The sequence below is a fragment of the Salvelinus alpinus genome, chromosome 1 (genome assembly GCF_045679555.1).
Source record: "Salvelinus alpinus chromosome 1, SLU_Salpinus.1, whole genome shotgun sequence".
Taxonomy (NCBI): Eukaryota; Metazoa; Chordata; class Actinopteri; order Salmoniformes; family Salmonidae; genus Salvelinus; species Salvelinus alpinus.
In genome coordinates, this window is record NC_092086.1 from 47,742,588 (window position 1) to 47,759,968 (window position 17,381).

The 17,381-nt window shown below is 44.0% G+C and overlaps 1 protein-coding gene across 1 annotated transcript; it reads right to left on the bottom strand.

Moving 5' to 3' along the window:
• Positions 1-4,656: 4,656 nt before the first annotated feature.
• LOC139578346 (beta-1,3-N-acetylglucosaminyltransferase lunatic fringe-like) lies at positions 4,657-12,742 on the bottom strand. The gene is made up of 7 exons (XM_071405812.1): positions 12,177-12,742; positions 7,639-7,687; positions 7,250-7,352; positions 6,980-7,133; positions 6,604-6,855; positions 6,406-6,491; positions 4,657-6,265 (listed from the first exon to the last, which is right to left on the bottom strand). The coding sequence occupies exons 1-7, from the start codon at positions 12,606-12,608 to the stop codon at positions 6,199-6,201; spliced, it is 1,143 nt and encodes a 380-aa protein (XP_071261913.1). The 5' UTR covers positions 12,609-12,742; the 3' UTR covers positions 4,657-6,198.
• Between the last annotated feature and the right edge of the window lie 4,639 nt (positions 12,743-17,381).

A 17,381-nucleotide genomic window follows, 5' to 3' on the forward strand; every position in this document is an offset into this window, starting at 1 on the left:
ACACTGATTGAAGTGGATTTAACAAGTGACATCAATAAGGGATTGTAGCTTACACCTGGATTCACCTGGTCAGTCTATGTCAGAAAGAGCAGGTGTTCATAATGTTTTATATACTCAGTGTGTTTCTTTAAGTGTAGGAAAGTACTTTGGGCCTAGGGCAGCAATGGTATATGAGTGAGGAATAGGCGGGACAGCCTTTCATGTCTTTGATGAAATAAGTGGATGTTTTCAGATAATTCAAATGATTCAATTTAGGACAATGTCATGGAAAGTGGTCGAGTACATTATCATTGTAAGACTGTTTTTTTTTATTATTATATAAAAAAAATTCTTACCCCCTTTTCGTGGTATCCAATCGCTAGTAATTAATTACTATCTTGTCTCATCGCTACAACTCCCGTACGGGCTCGGGAGAGACGAAGGTCGAAAGTCATGCGTCCTCCGAAGCACAACCCAACCAAGCCGCACTGCTTCTTAACACAGCGCGCCTCCAACCCAACCAGCCGCACCAATGTGTCGGAGGAAACACCGTGCACCCGCCCCCCTTGGTTAGCGCGCACTGCGCCCGGCCCGCCACAGGAGTCGCTGGAGCGCGATGAGACAAGGATATCCCTACCGGCCAAACCCTCCCTAACCCGGACGACGCTAGGCCAATTGTGCGTCGCCCCACGGACCTCCCGGTCGCGGCCGGCTGCGACAGAGCCTGGGCGCGAACCCAGAGACTCTGGTGGCACAGCTAGCGCGATGCAGTGCCCTAGACCACTGCGCCACCCGGGAGGCCCCACTATAAGACTGTTGATGGATAATTCAATTACAGCTTGTGCCAACAGGAATTAATTTCCCAGCACTCAGATGAAATAATTCAATGATCATGAGTTACAGGCACAGCCATTCTGAGTCGGTGTGGAATGGATGGGTGAGATCAAGCTATTGGCTGGACACACAGGAACTGTTTTACCTGCTGTGGGACACTAGAAGGTCCCTTATGTATTACCTTACCCAATGGACCTTTCAAGAGGCTATGGTATATAGATGGATCGGTCTGGGAGGAGCCTGCAGCACTCCTAAGGCTGGATCTTTACTATATTCTGTTCAAGGACAGTGTCTTCACAAATAATAGCCACTCTGTAGTTCAAGCGAGCCTTCACTTCTAGAGATATGTGATACCTGGATTATGGTAAAGACAGCCTTCCCAGCTTTTGAGTATATGCTGAGAAAGCGGATTAAGCCCTCAGCCAGTTGCTGTGAGTGCTCCCTCCCAGTGGGGCTATACAGAACCGTTCTACCTCTCCAGCCACTCCTAATCCTACAGACACCGTGGGCTGTTAATTGGAGACTGTCTGGGTGGGTGATCTGCAGGGGAAAGCCACGGTGACAGCGTGCGAGTCACCAGCGTCTCCGCAATCCCCGGCGCGCTGTGGAATGTTTGTCTCCTGGCAGTTGCTCCAACGTTGGACGCCTTCCATACCTCGCCAGATTTTAGCCTTATGCCAGGATTCACCATGAACATCACTGCAGGAGTTTCCTAATCCACACCACCACTGGCCCACTGCCCCACTGCCATTCCATTGTCAGACAGTCATTTATTAATTGACACATAAATGGAGATTATATCCACCGGGTACAGACGTCAATTCATCGTCTATTCCACATTGGTTCAATGTAATTTCGAGGCTGTATCACAACCGGCCGTGATTGGGAGTCCCATAGGGCGGCGCACAATTGGCCCAGCGTTGTCCGGGTTTGGACAGTGTAGGCAGTCATTGTAAATAAGAATTTGTTCTTAACTGACTTGCCTAGTTAAATAAAGGTTTAATAAAAAATATATTTCAAAAAATTGAATTGAAATGTGGAAACAGCATTGACTCAACCAGTGTGCCCAGTGGGTATGAATGAAAACAAGGCAGACCTCCCTAATAAAACAGACTTTTCGTGTGTACTTTGACACATCTGAACCAACAGCAAGCAGGGAGGTGTGAGATGTAACACCTAGGAGGCTATAGATTCTCCGAGGTGTTAAAGTGTCTTATCAGCAGGATACAGACAGTTCCGGATCATCACCGTCTATAGCCATCTCTGACACTTCTCTGTAGATAAAATGATCGTTGGATTAACTGTTGAGTGTGTCCACCAAATGAGTCGAAGTGAGTCACAATGCAACTATCTTACCTCAAGTGTTTAACAGGTTTGCTTTCATGTTTCATTATCAAGGCACCAGTTGTTCTGGTGTTTACATTGCACATTTTTGGGGGGGGATTTCATGATTTAAATATAGTTATAGTTGTAATGTTTGGAATCCTACTCGCTCTATTATTGGCCTACACATTCTCAAGTAGGTTGGGAGCTTTTTTAGACAGGAAGCACCCATTAAATGGACCGTCTGGTAAAAGGCGGAACTCAGACAGTCTGTAGCTTCTGAAGTGGAGGGGAACCAGTCAAAACAAATATAAAACCTTAAGTCCATGTGTGTTTACTTAAGAATACATGTCAACTGCCACATGGGAGTTCTCAGAACTAACTATCATTAAAAGGGTGGCAGAGCAGACAGACAGAGACTAGATACATCAGCTATTCATGATGACTGACGCCCAGGGTTAAAGCCACAAGTACGGCAAGGGTGAGGGCAGACAGTTGGACTGACACAATTCTGGAGAAGCTAACACAAGGAAGACTGGAGATCGAGTGTCGACTGGCATCAGTGTGTGGAGAAACAACATCAACTATGCAGACAATTCATAATTTAAAAAACGGAATTTGGATAGTGGACTGGTTTGGTTCCTAAAATCTTTATCAGTGATAACAGGATGAGGCACAACATCCCCCCCCGGTTCTGTTTCAACATTGTGTCTAGTCACCAGAAGAGATGAGGTTACAGGGCTGTAGCGTCCTGTTGTTGCTATCTGATAACCCTCTCACCAGTTACATGTCTTTCTGTTTGTCATCTGTCACCTGCTGTTGTGTCTGTAACTACACGTCTAAGGTTGTCTGTCTCATACACTCAGGACTTCCATTCAGTGGGACTGTAGCCTATCTCTCAAAGCATATTTTAATCTTTTGACTCACCCACTTTACATTTACAGTCATTTGTCCACTTAGAAAACATTTCATGTGAAGGGATGACGGACCCGTCAGTGAAGCTGAGCATGTGAGACAAATTACCAGAGAAAACATCCAGACCACAAAGCCATAATCATAGCTTGGCTTGGTGATATGTAGTGGGAAAAGTTACAGGCCCGTAATGTGTCTGAAGCTCAGTTTCAAACAGACATCTGTCATCAATATCTCTCTCTCTATTTCTCTCTCTATTTCTCTCTCTTTCTCTCTCTCTGTTCTCTCCTCTCCAGTGACACATGAAATGATAACTCCCCCCCCGCCCCCAAATCTTTATGGAGGTTTGAACTGAGGGTGAAATGTATTATATGACACAGGCATGTTAAAGCCATCACTCAAGTAACCATATCCATTTAACCAGTGGCTATTGGTTGGGTAAAAGTGTATCCTGACTAACCCAGAGGAAGGATGGGGTTCTTTACTGGCACTGGACCCATGTGAACTGCATCAACATGGATCAAGTATATCAACTCTTGTACAACTAAGTGGTAAGTCGCGGATGTGTCCTCATAATAACATGTCTTCTTCGGCACCGAGATCTTTCACTTAGAAAAACAAAAGTTTTTATATGAATAACAAATCCTTAATTGAAGAGTAATGTGATCTCGTATAGCTTTGGCTCTAAAGTCTGGTCTGACTCACAGGGTTACAGAAACATTACCTTGGTCAGTCATTTCAAAACCTAGAGGGATGAAAAGTTCTGAGAAGCTTTTCTGCGCTATGTTATAGGTGAGACTGCATTGGTTGAGTGCTGGACGTTGTTGGGTCTAGTATCTTTCAGATCAGGCAGGGCTACTGTTTATTTACAGTAAGAGGGGTACAATATGGGATACACAATGCGTTACCCACAATTCATCATTGCCAAACTGTTTTCCCAAGGCTCTGTCACACTGTATGATGACTGATTTCCTCCGTCTTCTGCATAGAATTGTGTCTGAAGAAAAGCAGTGGCTGTGTCTGTCAGACACACAAAAATGTCACGTCTGATCACGTCAGTGGAATTAGGATTGTGACACATGGAGAATTGCGGTTCTCTGTTTATTTTCTTGCAATCCTTTCCCATACCCAGTGTTGTAGACTAATAAATAAAGTCTGAGTTGTGGCTTTTAAGTGCGTCCAATTAGCATTATAATTTACACCCTGGGCCTCAGCCAACATTCAGACTCACTGGGAGAGGTTGTTTGCCTAAATGCTTTAGTGAGACGAGCACAGAGCTTTAGACAGAGTACATAAGCATTTGGGCATTACCATTTCGCCCTTTTCTTTGGCATGGTTGTGAGAGATGACAGAGTTCACAATGATAGTTTTTAAATCATCATGCCTGGGTGCCCTCTAACAGACAGTTACATATAAAATCATGGCAAGTTATGACACCCCACGTCATCCCTTCTGAATAATGACATGATTGAATAAGCTGATATTTTGTTCACACACACACACTATCTGTAAAAAAGGATGGTTTATTCCATTCTAATCTTTATGTAGAAGTAGATCTGTAATCTCATACTATGAATGGAATGTCATAGAAAAAATACGAAACACAGATTGTTTCTCAGCGGTTATCCAACTTTATTTCAAAGCGTCATGTTCAGGCACCACAGTGGTTCCTATGGTAATAACATCAGGATTTGATCATAATCCCTGAGAAGCAAACATTAGAACCATCCAGATACTGGAGGATAAATAACAGCCATTTAGCGCAGTTACAACAAGCAGTAAAGAACATGTCCAGGTCATCAAAACCGTTTACCTTCTAATCCTCAATATACACATTTAGCATTTCAACAAAAATGCACAGTACACAAATACTGCTTTATAATTAACATATACAATCCTACCCAATATGGGTCGTTTACAGAGGATGAACACCTCTGTGTGTGTAAACACTGGTGTTGCTCTTGCAAAGCTCAATACAAACCCAACCCGTATACTCACTGAGGAATAAGTTAGACTAGTGTACATGGCTCTCCATCAATCCATTTTGTGCAAAAAGTATCAGAGAGTATTACATGTGTTGATGGTAATCTAAAAAGGTAAATATAAACTCCCAGTGGAAGAGTTGGAGGTAATTTGGCTACTTCACAAGAGCAAGCAAAAGTTCATTTGAAACCCAGCGGTGCAATTTTTAAACAAGACCATCTTCAAACAAATCAACAGTTGATTGTAACAGAAAAAACAGCTTTGCTATATTTTATTGTCCCTGATTCTATCAAATGCAAGGAATGTTATTAAATACAATCAAATCTAGAGATATTGATATTTTTGGGGTTGTCATTACATCCGTTGGTTTTGACACAGCTGTGAAACATATCTAGGGATGTCAATTCTGTCAATTCGTTCATTTAAAACTATCAATAAGGGAGAAAGTGCTTATTCCTGATGTACCTCAGATTTTATAACCTGACGGCACATTTGGAAAACTGCCTTCTGCCAGCTCAAATCATATATTAGTAATAACACTGACAAATCATTAACAAAAAGCACCAAAATATCTTCATATTATTGTTTTTGTCCGGAGTCTTCTGAAATGAACAAAAAAATAAACCACAACCAAAAATCCCCAAATGAAAACCATTTCCTCCACAATCTCAGAAATTCTGACCGTCTGATTATTTCTATAGAACATAAAAGGATCACCTTGAATGGCTTCCAAAACCCAGAAGAAACAAAAAGAAATTGAACAATAAAGCAAACAATTCAATGGAAATTCAACAAATTAATCACGTAAAGCTGGCAAAAGGCTTGGATATATAAGTAGTACATTCTATAAGAATTGCAAATACATTTACAAGCAACATTTAAAACACAACGCACTGATTGCCTGCAAAGCCATAATGCTTTAAGCTCCTTCCCACTAAGTGCCTGCCTGGCTCCTCTGCCCCTATGCCAGGGGAGGAAGCCAAGACACCACACAGGAAGGACATGTTCCAAGGGGGGCCGCACAGCAGCCCAGTAAAACTATCAGAGTCCGTGTGCCACTGAAACAAAAATACAGTGACATCACAGTCCGATACCAAACACGGGTCCCCACCAGCCTTTCAGATACCGAGGCACGGCGGGGACGAGGATACCAAAGGAGCCGGTCACCTAGTAGGCAACCTGAAGCGGGCACCAAGGGGTGTCTGGGTACAGCAAACAGTGCACAGACTTAAACCTGGAACAAGGAGAGAGAGAAAGAGACATGGAGGTTAGATTAACGGAGAAAAAAAAGATATACCCTCTTTACTTGAACTATCTTGACTGTAGAGTAGGATCGCCATTTGTGTATTAGTCATGCAGAGTGTAATGTCTCACCTTGATGGGTCTTCCTCCACAGGGAAAGCCCCTTTCATATTGATGATGTTCCTCTTGTTCTCAAACATTCCATAACTCAATGTGATCTGGAATAAGCAAATACGGGAAAGAAATAAGCAACCCTGCCCAATAAGTTCTGATAAATAATGAAACTCTTTTCTCAGTGAAGCGACGGACGGACACACGTTCACATCTCACCTGTTTGTGAAGTTCAGATCTGGACACCTGTTGCAGGTTCTCCAGATGGGAGTGGAAGAAGTTGCTGCGGGTCAGAGGCACCCCCAGCACCGACTCGATGATGTAGCCGATGGTGCAGTCGTCAGGCAGACGAATCTTCTCTGCCGTGTTCATAAAATGGCCGCCACTGGCCCATGGGCTCATCTTCAAAGCCAGGCCTCGACTCACACAGAAGCCGGCTCCCCCAGTAGCAAACCAGAAGTTTACTGGTCTCTGGAAGAAAAAAAAGAGACGGCGAGCATGTTAGGTTGTTGTTACGCAACCTTTCTGAAGCATTTCAAACTTTTAATAACCAATTGAAAAGTTGTCATAGGCCAGGAGGGCTAAGTCCACCTACCATCTTGTTGTCTCCTAGCCTCTCTGTGGCCTCGATGGGCCGGTCCAGGCTGGGCTTGCCAATGTACATGTCCTGGGTGTGGGGGTAGTGGGACAGCAGCTTCACTAGAGTCCTCATGTTAACGTAGTTATCATCATCCACGTGACAAAACCACCTAAGAGGGGAAAACATTGTTAAAGCGTTACAATATTTCCATTAGAACAATAATCACTATCAAATCTAGAATGATATACAGCCTGGGTAAATTCATCACTTTAGATAGACACTTACTTTTTCCCAGACTCAATGAACTTGTCGTACTCCACAGCCATCTTGCAGGATAGAGCTTGGCGGCTGTGTGCTGCTGAACAGTTGGTGTTGATGGCGTGACTCCCTGTAGGAACAATGAGGGAGGAGATGGTGAGTTACAAACTAGCAACTTACTAGCTAGTTAATGCAAGTAATTGTAACTATAGCGCTGTTAGAGCCTTAACGACATCTGCCACTAAGACTACATGCCCCAGGAGCTCAAAGCAACACATTCCATGGGGATTAAAATAGGGGCTTGGTTTCTCACTATCAAATCTGGACGTTTAATGATAAACTAATTCCAGCTACTGTTCAGGTTAAGATAAATATAAAATGAGAACTAAAATGCTTCTAAAAAATCCAAAACTCACCAACTTTCTTCTTCAGCTCCTCATCTTCTCCGTCTGTGAAGATGTATGTCTGAAAAGGAGGGAAAACACATCAGATCACATTGTGGGAGTGGAAATCCATGAAATCAAAGCCCCTCACAGAACAAGTGGTGGCACAAGAATCAACTGGAGTCCAAAATACAGTATGTCTGATGTCCTTGTTCACCATACATCTAATTCAGTGTGATGACCATTTATCAGAAGTCATTTATGCATGTGGAGAACACATGGAGTTAAACAAGCCCCACTCTAATAAAGGCCTCTTATGCAAGGTTCCCCTCTCTCCATGGCAACTGTGCAGGCCCCCCAAAAGTATCCCAGACATAGAACAAAGAGGGAGGCAACCATCCCTCCCCCCCAACACCACTGATCCCCAACACCATTAAGACCCAATTCCATTCTTGATCTGTACCCACTCCCTAGCTCCAACATGTTGACTAGAAATACAAATATAAATCGATGGCCATCATATAGATATCAATGGGGACATCACCAATGATAATTTCAGCACCACCTGTGTGACACAGAGTAAGGTCTTAGTAGCCAAAGAATAAAGCTGTCAAGGTTAGAATACTGCAGGCTGGTGTTTAGTTAACAACAAAAGGCAGCCTCAGTGGCACACTTAAAAGAGCAGGTAGGGATTAGGAGTTGTTTTATGGTGGGTAGGGCTTAGCAGGTGCTAGGCAGCCCTCCCTCAGTCAGTCAGACAGGGCTGATGAAAGGGCCCCCATGGCCTGTTTGTGTCTGCCGTTGCCTGTTTGTGTGTGTGTCTGCCGTTGCCTGTTTGTGTGTGTGTCTGCCGTTGCCCGTTTACTCTTCCCCTCTTGAGAGACAGCACCTGCCTTATCTCCGCCGCGTGCCCCAACACGCCAGGTAGCAGCGCCCACTCACTCCTTCCTCGCTGCTCGCGACCTCCCAACAGTTTATGACAACTGAACCAACCCCACATTCCCACTAATTGCTTGCTGCCACTGACTGTTGAGCAGCAACAGCCATCAGATCTGTATCTTAACAGTGGGGCTGGCTGAGTTCATGCCACAGGGCGATTAGGCAAAGACATTCACTTTTCTAATAACTCCCCTCCCATTTCTACAGTTCAGTACTATCTGCCATCGGTGCCAAAGCTTTATCTGATTGGTTTGCACAACAAACTGGGAGCAGATGTTGTGCGATGGATGCTGCAAGGCCCTGGGCCTGTGTTTGTTTAAGGAAGGATGGTGGTTTCACTGGTAAAGGGATCGGAGGCTGGCGCTGTTGGCTTTAAGTCCCGCTGAATGGACAGCCTAATCACTGAGGCAGCTGCCAGAACTGCCTGGGTACTGACAGAAAGGGGTCGAGAGGGGCTGATGGAGAGGGGTGGGGGGGGTCTCACTGCTGATTTGTAAATTGAAATCTGTGTGTGGTCATTCACCCCCACTTCAAGCTTCTACCCATACCCCGTTCCCCCCCTCTCTCACCACCCCATACGCTGTCCCTCTTCAATAGAACAATGCCGGGTGTTTTCATGCTGGTTAAAGTCCTCCACTGGGTAAATTCTAACTATGTTTGCTGGTATTTGCATACAGCTGCAGCAGTTAACTAAAGAGAAGTCTCCAAAGGACTAAATGGCTTTTGTCTTAACTGAAACATTAAAGAAGTCACTCAAATGGAATACTAATTAATTTACCCCCATAATTTCATAAATAACAAGTCCTGCCCCGTGAGGAGAATAAACAAAAAAAATGTATGATGACTATCTGAACCACAAATGAGATGAGGGCTGGGCTGGGGACGATAGCACTCCTCCCCACTAAAGAAAGGCCTGGCACAGCCCAATCTGAGCAGAGCATGGTGCCTGGCTGGCTGTCTCAAGATCCCCGGGAAGGAAGGGCACGGACTGCACTCCCCTCCACTCATCTCCCTCCATCAACAACCACCTACTCCACCCCCCCTCACTCAACCATGTCTCGTTCTCCCTTCCCTTTAGCCTTTGGCACAGCACTAAAGTCACTGGAGTGTGGACTACAGGACAGAGAACAGGCCACCTACAGACACACAATGACACTTTCCCACTCTCTGACCAGCTGGATATTCAGACTCATTCCTTCATACTGTGAAGGTCTATTTGATTAACTCAACAATGGAGCCAAGTCTTCTTCCAAACTGCCAGACGTACAGATGCTCGTTTTGGGAGTGCTGGCGAATTAGTATAATTTCAATTAAAAATGGAATGCATATCCAACCACTATGATGTCACTGCCAGGCTACCAGCTGTTCTGTCCAAACACAACCAAAGTCAATACCCTTATAATGTCCATTGATGTGTAGTTTAGAGCTAGATTTCAACCTGTGTTTTGTAGCTAGTTATGTACTGCAGAGCCCGGAGTACTACAAGCCAGAGAATGCTGTTGCTGCACAGTTTGTTCTCTCATTGTTTTGAGGCTCACTCACTAGGGAAGCTGCATTGTTCCAGGGGGGAAATCTGCTGAAACACCGGAAACAAGGGCCTACTATTTGAACAACCCGTGCATAATAACAAGTTGTAAAAAAACATAGTATTTACCATATTATGTCACAGTACTTTTGCTTACTCACTAACTTATGACTCACAAAAAACAATTGGGCCTTTCACTACACCAACTATTCTCTGAACCAAATCATTTTTTCCCCCAATAACTTATTTAATTTGATGTAATAAAAAATAAAAACTTCTGACCATAATACTAAATTGGATATATTATTCTGCAGACACAGTAAGCCACAGGCACAATTCTATCATGGTAATCACAGATTGGATCTACCCTCTCTATTTACATGTAAACATTATCTGATAGCACGTCCGTTGGCTTAAGGAAACAGAAAGTGTATATCCTGTGCTGGAAATACGAATCAGGGCTCTGATCTGCCCAGTTTACAGTTCTAGTCAGGCCTCACCTGCTGGCAGAATGCCATGAAATCTCTACCAGCTTCAGATACCAGCTACAGACATGATCAACTGGATTCAGTCAGCTGAGCTCCACAGGTGTTCATCAATTGAGCATTATCATATAGCCTGGGTGCAGATGTCCATATGTGCTGGGAATGACCTGATTCCTATGACTGGCATTAGAACCATCCTTTGTTCTCTAACTTCTGGCCACCTGTCAGCCTTCCTCCAGGAACTCCCATTTATATTGTGGGCCCAGGCTGTCCTTTAAGCCTGCACTGGCTCCCACCAGCTGCCTGATTAAACCCTGCTGTTAACCCATCTCAGAGAGAGAGAGAGTTAACTTACATCATCCACTACAGTAAGCACAACACTCAATGGCCATGTAAACTGCTACTCCCAAACTCTATTGACAGCCCATCTTACTGAGCATAAACCTGGGGGGGGGGGGGGGGGGCTAGTTTAAGAACTAGGACAGATGTCAGATAGACTTCCCCTGTATCGGATGTAGTAAACTCACCACAGACCATTATGTAACGGAGGGAGTTTTTGGAGGGAGTTTTTTGAATGGGCTACTGTATTTGATCATGTGATGCATCTTATGTGTTCAAAGTTCCATCTTCTCACCCCACTTCCTCTGCATACAAAGAGAGACAGTGTTGCCATGACTAACCTTCAAAACACCCAAAACAGAGTGGGGTTTGGCTTGGGATGGAGAGAGGAGTTCTCAAAAGAAGGTGGATAAAGAATGTGTGATTTTGCCCGAGGAGAATTTAATTGACTTTTGAAAAATATGCGTGACAACTCTGGGTAGTGGATAAAATCACTATGACTAGCCTCTGTTTCCTCTCGACTATGGCTGTGAGTGCCTTTGTGCACCAGTCTAAAAAGAGCTTGGTTCTCAGGGCTGCATTTTCATACTCAGCATGCTACTCCCAGCACAAACTTCCCTATAGATGCACCCCTTTGTCCCAAGCATCCCCTTAACGAAGCCCCCCGTTTCCCCATCCCTTGGCTGCTTGACCCAGACTCTGCTCCCACGTTCCCATGGAGCGGCTGAGACAAGGGGGCTGGGAAAGCTTTTCTTCCCCCCTTCAGAAAGACGCTTTGTTAGCCCTGGAAAGGGGACAGCACTGGAGCTGCTGCTGTGAGACATGCATTGCACCAGGGCATTCACCGGGACTCCCAAAAGAGGGGGTGAAAAAGAGGGGAAACGAGGGGGGTGTAGAGGCTTGAAACTGCTCCCTATGTTCCCAGAGGCATCACTCAAGGCAGAATACAAAGTGGCAGGGCCTAAGGAATTCTGCATAATTAATAGGGTAACATGGACAGTTCGGGATCAAACAGTTATCACCCATTTCACCTGACCTGAGTGGAACAGATGTTTGAGTGGGTCAGCAATAACAATTAACTCTCATTGGTGGCTTGTTGTAAAGCATATTTTATGGGAGAATATTCGTTTTTTTTACCATTGTGTCCTATGGTAAATTGCCTCGCCTAAGCCTACTAAAGGAAACCTAGTGGAAATGTGTGATTGTTTTATTCTAGGTTATGTCCATGGAAGATTTCAAATTAACCATATTCTTCTGATTATAATGTAGTAGCGTTGGCTTACCTGCTGCATGTTTCTAGAGATCCAGGTATCCAGAAGGAGATTCAGTCGAGACTGATGGAACTTCTTTGTGGTCTTGACAGCGATGAAGATGTCATCTGCACTGATGTCCTCTGCGGGGGAGGCATCTGTCGCTGACTGAGCGGACCCTGCAGGCTTGTCCGCCTCTCTCCGTCCCCGGGTCAACTTCGAAAAATACGCAGAGAATCCTTTTTTCGCCTGCGCCTCCGAGTTGACCTGTTGCTGATCAGCCTTCACTCCGTCCGTAGCCACGGTGTCCATGCTCTGGAGTGAGCGCGTCCCCATCTCTCTCTGGTTTGGAACCTCGTCTACCTGAACTCTTTGATGCTGCGCGACCACCAAGAGCAACATAAGGCAGGTGAATACTGCACTGGTTATAGAAACAACCGTTTTCTTACCATAACTTTTCGACATGTTGATATATTTCAAAACTACAATATGTAGTTGTATTCTGAGAATCACCTAAATTGAAAGTCCATATAGTAATTCTCTCCAGATAGCACAAAGAAATCAAACAGCCGTCCCGTGCGTCTGCATTATTATAATACAATGCAATTTTGTCCTAGCCCAACTTTATAACCTACCCTTCAAGCTAGCCACGCCTCATGGGCGGTCTGTAAAGTGTCATATTGCGCTATATTGTGCGGACGCTGAGAAAAGACTCTCCCCCCGGGCAGATCTAAATCGTAGGCACGCCCACGATATGAGGCGTGTGTGTGTGTGTGTGTGTGTGTGTGTGTGTGTGTGTGTGTGTGTGTGTGTGTGTGTGTGTGTGTGTGTGTGTGTGTGTGTGTGTGTGTGTGTGTGTGTGTGTGTGTGTGTGTGTGTGTGTGTGTGTGTGTGTGTGTGTGTGTGTGTGTGTGTGTGTGTGTGTGTGTGTGAGTGAGTGAAATAAATTATATAAGCCCCTTGTTACTTTTGAATTCCTTGCCCGCCAAAGTTTTCACATTCTGCTTAGCCTACAGCTATTTTCTATAGGCACTTTGCTTGTTCATGAATCTACTATAAGTAGGCCTTCATAGTAGTTTGGTAAAGAGAACATCAAATATGTTGCTGTGTGAGCATGTGACATATACATTTGAATAAAGAAGTCATATTAGTTGGAGGAGATTAAGGAGGGGGTCAGATCCTATGGTTTTCCTTATCAGGGAAGTCCCGTGGCAGTTACAGATAAGAGTGAAAGATTTACTCTAAGAAAGCAGCAGGTGGACATTGCTCATGTTTTCAGTTAGCACCTTGTCTGCAGCTGGTGGCGGTGAAAAGTAGCATTTTTCAAATAGGCTTGAATAATTAACAAACCTATCTGACTTTAGTTGGCCTGTTTGTGGAAAGAACGTCTGAGCCTCACAATCTACAAGAGATGGTGCCTAATTGAATACATCTTGACTATATTTAGGCTACTTATACATACATCCTTGTGAATTACGCATTTCTTTAGTTTGGTTACAGAGCAGGATTATGAGTTTACAATGATTGATTAGGCCTACCATTGGAAACTTCCATTTAGAACCGGTGGATTCTGTAACATTTGGCTACGTTCAACGTCTTACAAATGTCTCTCAGATATAAAAAGTTTGACTCCTCATTGAAATTCTTTGTGAACTCATTCAAATTCTGCCAAGTGTGGGCAGCTTGTTCACTAGCCAAGAAAATTCAATTATTCTGCATTGACCTTGTAAGGGCTTTAAACAGTTGGCAATTCCTCAGCCCTTGTTATTTAAATTCTGTCTCTCAACCAGTGGGGTGGCTGACCCCTAGACTTGACATGAGTTCCAGCAGACCGACTGCCATGCAGCTGGCAGTGACAGGTCTGAATACCCACACTCACTCCCACCAGTCTCAGTCTCAGAGAATGGCCAATGGACCAAGCAAACTATTGGATGAGAATTATAATCTCATGTTTCTAAATTTAAAAAACAGTTTGATGTGAAAAAGCATGTGAATCATGTGAAATCATCTTTTGGTTGTAGGGGTTAGCTTTAAAGTCATATGGAGAATAGTCTAACACTGACTATCCTTATTTGCCGTCATTTAGCTAAAGCCCTACCCCACCCCTTCTATTGTTGAGCTAAGTAAACCAGAGTAAATTGGTATGGATACAACCTTTATACCTCTAGTCCTCTTTTTTAACCCACATCACAAGGACTGGTTGAGCTAAAAGAGAACACACTGTGAGATGGAGGAGAAGAACCAGTAAGCCTTTCTCCTTAAATGTCCCTTTAAAACAAACTGAAAGGTGGGCTTTTAATCAAACAAAAATCACAAAATGTTGCTGAGAAGTAATCCTTTCACCTCAAATTGTTCCCGCCGACAAGTCCTTTTGTGCATCTTTTAAAACTGCTCACAAAAAGGCAGCTAAAAAACAAGTATAAGAAATCAGGGAGAGGGGGTTGTCTCCCTGGCCCTCATTCTTCTTGGATCAACAGGCTCTTTCTCCTGGTTCTGCAAGAGATTCGTCCCACCTCTAAAAAGGCTTTTGGTCAGACAACTCCTTGGACTCCTGGGACAATGACAGTTGTTAAAATGGCGGGTGAAATGTACTAAGTGAACGTCCTTCTTCTATACCAGCTTCATGCCAGCCATCCCCCTTTTTGCTCCTGTCTTCCCTCCACTGACAGCAACGACAAAAACATAAAACCTTCTTTTCCCCCTAAACGGCCCCACCACACCATACAGTACCCCATTCCATCCCATCCTGAGCCCTTCTAACAATGTTACCGCTGGATTTCAATGAATTGAAATCCCCTTTGTAAAGAGTATCCCACTTCCACCAGAGAGTGCCCACAGACCCACCAATAAACACAATAGCGCTTGATCTCTCTCTGAACATCTCTGGGGATCTGAATTAGAGAGGGCCTGGGGGGCCTGAGTGGGGTGGTTATGATTAGAAGGATGCTATTTATATTCCTCATTCACTGTGGGATCTATGCACAAAGGGGAGGTAAAGCATTTTTGTCAGTTCTGAGGTCAGTTTGAGAAATATTACTATTGTTTTTTATTGTTTGTGTCTAGCCACAAAAATGTCTCTGTCAGACCACTTATTGTTAAGGCCTTGTTCTCACCACTGAAACTTTCAAAACACATCCACTCAGTGCTGAAAGATGGCACACTCACTGTTGAAACTGACTACATACAGTTTCACCTTGCTCTGTGCGTCCATAGGAAGCATCTGCACATGGTAAAGAGGTTGCATATCGCTCTGGGCAAATCCTGTACACATACATTTTCTATTTATTTAATTTACATCTTCGCTTCTCATCCCCTTCAGCATTTAACAAAATTTGCTGCTCTTGACTATAAACAGACACGTACAGTGCCTTCGGAAAGTATTCAGACCCCTTGACTTTTTCCACATGTTGTTACATTACAGCCTTATTCTAAAATTGATTACATTAATTTTTTTCCTCATCAAACTAGACACAATACCCCATAATGACAAAGCGAAAACTGGTTTTTAGACATTTTTGCAAATTTATAAAAATAAAAAACTGAAATATTACATTTACGTAAGTATTCAGACCCTTTACTCAGTACTATGTTGAAGCAACTTTGGCAGCGATTACAGCATCGAGTCTTCCTGGGTATGACGCTACAAGCTTGGCACACCCTTATTTGGGGAGTTTCTCCCATTCTTCTCTGCAGATCCTCTCAAGCTCTGTCAGGTTGGAAGGGCAGCGTTGCTGCACAGCTATTTTCAGGTTTCTCCAGAGATGTTCATTCGGGTTCAAGTCTGGGTTCTGGCTGGGCCACTCAAGGACATTCAGAGACTTGTCCCGAAGCCACTCCTGCATTGTCTCAGCTGTGTGCTTAGGGTCGTTGTCCTGTTGGAAGGTGAACCTTCACCCCAGTCTGCGCACTCTGGAGCAGGTTTTCATCAAGGATCTCTCTGTACTTTGCTCTGTTCATATTTCCCTCGATCGTGACTAGTCTCCCAGTCCCTGCTGCTGAAAAACATCCCCACAGCATGATGCTGCAACCACCATGCTTCACTGTAGGGATGGTGCCAGGTTTCCTCCAGACGTGAAGCTTAGCATTCAGGCCAAAGAGTTCAATCTTGGTTTCATCAGACCAGAAAATCTTGTTTCTCATGGTCTGAGAGTCTTTAGGTGCCTTTTGGCAAATTCCAAGCAGGCTGTCATGTGCCTTTTACTGAGGAGTGGCTTCAGTCTGGCCACTCTACCATAAAGGCCTGATTGGTGGAGTGCTGCAGAGATGCTTGTCCTTCTGGAAGGTTCTCCCATCTCCACAGAGAAACTCTAGAGCTCTGTCAGAGTGACCATTGGGTTCTTGGTCACCTCCCTGACCATGGCCCTTCTCCCCCGATTGCTCAGTTTGGCCGGGCTGCCAGCTCTAGGAAGAGTCTTGGTGGTTCCAAACTTCTTCCATTTAAGAGTGATGGAGGCCACTGTGTTCTTGGGGACCTTCAATGCTGCATACATTTTTAGGTACCCTTCTCCAGATCTGTGCCTCGACACAATCCTGTCTCGGAACTCTACGGACAATTACTTCAACCTCATTGTTTGGTTTATACTCTGACATGCACTGTCAACTGTGGGACGTTATATAGACAGGTGTGCCTTTCCAAATCATGTCCAATCAATTGAATTTACCACAGGTAGAATCCAATCAAGTTGTACATCTCAAGGATTATCAATGGAAACAGGATGCACCTGAGCTCAATTTCGAGTCTCATAGCAAAGGGTCTGAATACTTCTGTAAATAAGGTATTTCTGTTTTTAAATTTGCTAAAAATTCGAACAACCTGTTTTTGCTTTGTCTTTATGGGATATTGTGTGTAGATTGCTGAGGATTTTTATTTATTTAATCCATTTTGGAATAAGGCTGTAACGTAAGAAAATGTGGAAGAATTCAAGGGGTCTGAATACTTTTCAAAGGCACTGTACATTAAAGGAAACAAACGGTAATGATAATGTATCTCTGAGGAGATCATCAATCAATCACATGCTTAGACTTGGCCATCGACTTCAACTTATTGTCAAAGGAATTGGACGCTTCGAAAAGAACTGAAAACTGAATATGTCTTGGAAAGTATAATTGTGTGAATATAACTATACCAGTGTTGTAGTTGACCACAATTGAATGCATCCCTGTATTTTATTGAATGAACGGTGTGCTGTATTTATTTGAAGTATTTTATGAGCTCTCTGTACCTCTGGATTCTCTGTG

Bases quoted from the DNA above. Each gene is read 5' to 3' on its own strand.
- LOC139578346 (XM_071405812.1), bottom strand. From the start codon at position 12,608: ATGTCGAAAAGTTATGGTAAGAAAACGGTTGTTTCTATAACCAGTGCA. The intron at 6,492-6,603 runs GTGAGATGTGAA...TGCTTATTCCAG, and splicing joins GATCTGAACTTCACAAACAG to ATCACATTGAGTTATGGAAT. The intron at 6,266-6,405 runs GTGAGACATTAC...TCCTTGTTCCAG, and splicing joins GTGGAGGAAGACCCATCAAG to GTTTAAGTCTGTGCACTGTT.